The sequence below is a fragment of the Otolemur garnettii genome, unplaced genomic scaffold, assembly GCF_000181295.1.
Source record: "Otolemur garnettii isolate 467f Iridium unplaced genomic scaffold, OtoGar3 scaffold00210, whole genome shotgun sequence".
Classification (NCBI taxonomy): Eukaryota; Metazoa; Chordata; class Mammalia; order Primates; family Galagidae; genus Otolemur; species Otolemur garnettii.
In genome coordinates this window covers 904,032-910,104 of record NW_003852605.1, presented here as the reverse complement: position 1 = coordinate 910,104, position 6,073 = coordinate 904,032, and the positions used below count along the sequence as shown (strand labels likewise).

Genomic DNA, 6,073 nt, shown 5'->3' with positions numbered 1-6,073 from the left:
CTGCTAATCTAATGGTGTGGCAGGGCTGTAGACTTGTCAAGCTGGAAAGATGCCCAGCCCACACCATGGAAAGAACAAGACCCCAGGGGCCACTCCTGCTGGACCCGAGCTGCCCTGCCCACTGTGCAGCCACACCCCTGCCCAGTCTGGACTCGGCCAGGCAGGAATTGCTGAGGGAACAGGGAAAGTGGTACATAGGTCAGGTCTAGGAGGCCCCAGGGTACAGGGGTTAAAGAGGCTCTTGAGTCAGACTTGGTTTCAAAACCTGATGCTGCCACCTCCCAATCCTTGCCTCTCTTGGAGATTGCTTGTCTGCAAAGTGATTTAGCAACCTTAGAAAGCATGATGAAGTGCAGAGATATAGTGCTTGGCACCTTGTACGTCCCAGTAAATGGCCTCTGTTCTTATTCTTACCTTAGACAACAGGGTCTTCTCCTCTTGGGGAAAGTGCTATGCAGATAGGAGAACATTCATAGACCAGTGGATACAACTGTCTTCATTTTATAGATAAGGAACCTGAGGCTGAGAAGTTAAGAAGCTTGCTGGAAGTCTCAGCTAGGATAGAAAGGCCCCTGTTTTGATTTCCAGGTCCAGACTCTTCCCCTTACCCTGATATAGGCCCTGCTCCTTCCTTAGAATTTCAGGGGGTTCCCTGTCCTGACTCCCTCCAGAAAAGGCCTAGAATTTCAGGGGCCCTGAGGCACTTGGGTCAAAGCCTTGGGGGCTCTGGCAGTGACTTGCTGGTGCTGATGGCGCTGGGCCTCAGCACCCCCACCTACCTCTTTCTTCCTTACCTGTGCACAGCAAGAGCACAGGACTCAGTTACTAAGACTTCACTCCAGTACTATGGTTGCTTGAAGCCTTCCATTTGATCTCTACGGGAGGCCCATCCCACCCAGTCTCCATCACAGCCTCCATCCAAGCTCATTCCTACCTTCATTCACTCAGCAAGGGACTTGCCCTTGCAGGTCACAATACTGAGCAAGATAGACTAGGCCTGCCCCCATGGCACTCACTGTCTGTAGAGATGTCAGTTCTGGATCGTGGAATAGAATGGGGTGTATTGTGTTGAGAGGCTAAGGCAGGCACAGAGGTTTGGGAGATCCAGAATCTCAGAATGAACAGGAGCCAGGCAGGAAAAGCATTTGCAGAGAAAGGAACAGCTTGGAGGGAAGTAGGTAAGGCAGACAGGACCTCCCAATCCCACTAGGGCTGGTGTCTTAAGCCAGAGGGGCTGTGCATAATCCCCTACATAGGGCTCCGTCCTCGCTTTGTCCCGGTCCCTCATGCCCTCCACAGTCACTCGTGGTCACTCACTCTGTCCAGCTTTCATTCCTCACCTCCACGCCATTGGACATGCCACTGCCTGCTTCCCAATTTCCTGCCAGAATGGCTGGTCCTCTACAAACTACTTCCCACATCCCTGCCTGAGCTCCACATCTATCCCCCAAGTCCCAGTCTAGGGGCTTCACTTCCCAGCACCACAGTCAGCAGTTCAGAGGACGGAGATCCTCACACAGACACCAAGGAGAGGGCCTTTGCAGTCCCGAGGACTCCACCTCCCAGCGCCTGCACTGGGGAGGAAAGAGAGAGAGCCGCTTTACCCCTAGCCTGGTTCTCCGCGCGTCTCGCTACATCTCTGCCTCTCTCTGCGTCTCTCCCAGCCTGGGCCGCTTCGGCCTCTTTTCCCGAGCTCGAGCTCGGTTGCACGGTCTCTCTCTCTCTCCCTCCCGAGGCCCCCCTCCGCAGCCGGGCGGGGGAAATCACTCCGTAAATAGGCGGATGGCCCCGGGCGCTGCGGGCGCAGACACTCGTTTTTAGAGCCGGTAATTGACTCCTTTCAGTTGATAATTCATGGCTTGCATATGCGCTTTAATGCGGGCGCCCGGGGAGGCGCGGCGGGCGGGGCGGGCGGAGCGGCCGGTGCGCCGAGCTAGCGGCGGCGCGCCCGGGAGGGGGCCCGACCCGGGCCTGTCCGCGCCGTCGGGCCCTGCGTGTCCGCGGGAGGAGTGGGCTACCTGCCCGCGTCTGTCTGCCTGGCTCTCCCGAGGCAGCGCGGGGTGACAGAAGAAGGTGCGCTGGGTGGGACGGAAAGGCCCGGAACGTCCCAGGGCCGGCGGAGATCACACGCGGGCCGACTGACCGAGCCTTCGGTTGAATGGGGACCGAGGGCGGAGACGGAGGGAAGATCGTGGCACACGGGCACGCCTTCCCCATGCAGCCAAAGGGATATTGAGGCTCAGAAAGAGGATGGGTCTTACCGGGCCTCACCCAGCGCAGACAAGACCAGAAGTCAAGGCCTTCTCCTTCCCAAATGGTCCTAGTCGGGGGCCCTGAGACTTTTGAGCTCATTTCTCCGCTAGTATGACTCACCCTGTTGCTCTCTAATGAAGGGCTGGCTCTGCCCTGTGAATTCTGGGCATAGACGCCCAAACCTGGGTAAGCCCCTCACCCCACAGCGACTCCCAGGCTGGAAAGGGGTAACCCAGGTATCCCCTCGCCTGCTCCTTCAACTTCTGTAGTTCTGTCTCGCGAGGCTGTGGCAGATGTGATCTTCAGCTCCATTTTACAGTCTTAGAGAAGCTAGGAGACTTGCACAAGTTCTCAGAGGAGGCAAAGCCAAAACCTGGATGTGTGTGTGCCAGATCAAGCCCTCCATGGTGAAAGTAACAGAGTAGGAAGGGAAGGAGGAAGAGACGCTGTTGTCCAGGAGGTCCCATAAGTACCCACACGGGATCCCCACAGCAAGGAGCTCTAAGAATGCAAATGACCTGCTGACAGTCACAGGCCAGGGAGTGATTTCAGATGAAGACATTGTGGCAGAAATCAGAGGATAGAGGTTGGCATTGGAGCTAGAGCTAGAACTGGGGAAGAAAGAGGTTACTGATCCCAAATATCACCTCAAGAGATACTAGAGGAAGCCCAGCTGGAAGTCTGTCCCCAGGATAGCGCTTCCCATTTACTCATTCCTTTGAGCTGGTGTCTGTCACCACCTTTCCCCAGCTAATTTCAGCCAAAAATAGAATTTTCCACCCCTTACATTTTAAAATCCGAAAATGTTTAACCTAAAATCAAACCACCTAGCTAATCCCTGCAGCCCCCTATCTTTGTGCCAGTTTCCCCATCAGCACAATGGAGTTGGATGAAAGAATCTGACTGGGGAAGTCCTGGTGGAAGCTGGGCTGGGCAGAAGGAAAGGACTGTCTGGTCTGTGGGAAGCTCAATGCTGCCCCCTGGTGCCCAGACTGTTGCAGCAGGCAGTGCACCCAGGGAGAAGAGGCAAGAGACCCTACAGGTAGAGAACCTCTCTGCCTCTTGCCTTCTCCAAGCCTCCTATTTATTTATTTATTTATTTTTGAGACAGATCCTCGAGCTATAGCCCTGGGTAGAGTGCCGTGGCGTCACAGCAACCTCAAACTCCTGGGCTTAAGCGATTCTCTTGCCTCAGCCTCCCAAGTAGATGGGACTACAGGCACCCACCACAACACCAGGCTATTTTTTGGTTGTAGTTGTCATTGTTTTTTGGCAAGCTGGGGCCAGATTCAAACCCACCAGCTCTGGTGTACGTGACTGGTGCCTTAGCTGCTTGAGCTAGAGATGCCACCCTTCTCCAAGCCTCCATCTTACTAGGGAGGGAAGACTGAGATAGAGCCCTACTAACCCTGTCTGAGGGGAAAGCCTGACACTTTATTTCTAGCAGGGATCTCAGACTCTGTGGAAGAATTAGAGAGGGGGCACTACAGTGAGGTCAGCAATAGCCCTGTCTGGCCTGCACCGGGACACCCTAAATGTTTCCTTCTATGGTAGGCTGAGTCAGGCTTGACCTGCCGTATGCTGGGGTCTTCATCTGAGTTAAATTCTAAGCCCTTTTCTGGCTGAACTCCCACCATTAGTTCAGTAGTCAGAAAACATTCAGCAAAGTGGGCTGGATGGATGGATAAATTCCATTCCTTTGTATTGATATTTTTTCTTCAGAAGATCTGTACTATCAAGCATAGGGAAGAGCTCATTAGTTTGCCAAGTTGGTCATAAGCTGGGCTTCAAAGAGGAATGGGATGGGAGGGGAAGGTTTGAACCTCAAGAGATTTTAGATGAAAGGAAGGTCATGGGGGTGGGGGTGGCAGTAGTCTGGGGGTGAGATGGAAGGTTCAAGGAAGGAGAAGCGATATCTGACACAAGACTTGAAGGATGAATGGAGGTCCAAAGGCAGAAGCATAAGGAGCAGTTGTGCTGGCAAGAGGGCTCCAGTTTGAAGGAAGGAATGAGGCAGTCCTGTGGTAGAGTCATGGCAGAAGAGACTGTGGAGGGTCTTGGTGGTGGTGGGTGCTGAATGTAAGGCCAAGGAATTAGCGCTCTGTGGAAAAATCACTAGACTGTGAGCCAAGGGTTTAGGTCCTAATCCGAGATTTACTCCAATTAGATTCTATTTCCTCAGCTTTGCTCTCTGGATCTTTCTCCAGACATCGGTGGGAGCTATGCTAAGTTCTCTTCAGGGCAATATCTAAAAATCACAGCTTGAAGAATGGTCAAACTTTGGACCTTGCAGAATCTAAGCCTTTCAATTTGCAGATGAGAAAACTAAGGTCCAGAGAGAGGAAGTGACTTCCCAGTATCACACAGCAAGCCAGTGGCAGAGCCAAGACTTGGACCTACGTCTCCAGTCTCTCAATCTGGGGCTCTTTTTCCTGTGCTGCAATCCAGGGTAGCACCTGGGGGACAGAACTGGAAGGCAGCCGCTGGAGGCAAGAGGCAGGAGGCTGCAGACCTACCCAGACCAGAGATCACAAGGCCGGCCAGTCAGAGGTGTTTATTGAGTCCCTCACCCTACTCCCCATCTTGGGGACTGATCAGGGGAGTCCATTTATTAAGCACCCACACAGAGGGACCACAAAGAAAAGGAATGTGGTTGTTATCAAGAGGAGGAGATACAAGGTGGATATGGTATTCATAAGTAGTCAGGGGCACTGGGAACAGACTTCGGTGTGGATCTAGGAAGGTCTCTAGGAGAAGGAGTGGCCTGTCATTTGGGGTCCCTCTGGGTCTTGACCAAAGTCTCCACCTCCTTCATGAACCGGAGACACAGCTCCTCTTCCCACGGCAAAGCAATGCACTGCACACCCACTGGAAGTCCCACGGATCCTCTTACCGCCTGTCAGGATAGGGGGTCCAGAAACTCAGAGCCTGATTCCTGCTCACAGGCCATTTGCCCAGCCCTCCTCATTACCCATGCTGTTCTAGACCTCAGTACCAAGGGCTGGCCTAGGTGATACCTTAGTCCAAATTTTCTATCCCCATTCTATTTTAAGGCAAAGATGTCCTGGATCTTGGAGTTCTAGGCTTCCTCAGCTTCAGTGAAACCTGAAAAGACTGTTGTGATTTTATTTGTCTACAGTTTTCCAGGGTTAATATTTAAAATTTGCTCCCTGTGCAGAATGCTAACTAAAGTGATGAAATATAAAGCTGAGCGTCCACCCAATGTTCACAGCAAGGAAGACAAGAATGTGCAAATCCCTGACCAGAGCCTGATTATACCTACGCAACGAAAACACTGCCTTTACCCAAAACACAGGCCCAGGAACACGGGGGCTGAGCCTGAGTCCCTACCATGAAATCCAAATATGCTTATAGGAATTCAAATATGTTTTCATTGCTTTATGATGATGATACCATGTATCATATAAGCCTTTATTAGCTTTAATTTCTAGAGCCAGATTGCCTGGATTTAAGTCCTCATTCTTCCACTTAAGTTGGCTGTGTGGCTTTGGGCCAGTCTCTTAGTCTGCATGTGCCTCCATTTTCCTCATTTATTAAACCTCACAGGAGAGTTATGGGATTCAATATTTATATACAAATATTTATATACTAACTCCTACAACAGAGTTAGAACTCAAGACACATGAGATCGTGTCATTATTGTTTTCTCAGAGTTCAGGTCAGAAGTTCTGCTGGGTAACTCTACCACTAAAATCAATTTCCAGAAAAAGTCCCTTAATGTCTGACTCAGGCACATGCATACTTTTCACAGTTGATTTCTTTCCCTTTCTCTTCTTCTCTCTTTCTTTTTTTTCTTTTT

At 51.6% G+C, this 6,073-nt stretch overlaps 1 protein-coding gene across 1 annotated transcript in view; it reads right to left on the bottom strand.

The window, feature by feature from the left end:
• Positions 1-5,020: 5,020 nt before the first annotated feature.
• LOC111722028 (fatty-acid amide hydrolase 1-like) overlaps positions 5,021-6,073 on the bottom strand; it is a 21,262-nt gene continuing 20,209 nt past the window's right edge. The window contains exon 16 of the mRNA XM_023507861.1: positions 5,021-5,149. Within this exon, the coding sequence (XP_023363629.1) occupies positions 5,021-5,149 (129 nt within the window). The remainder of the gene's footprint in view (positions 5,150-6,073) is intronic.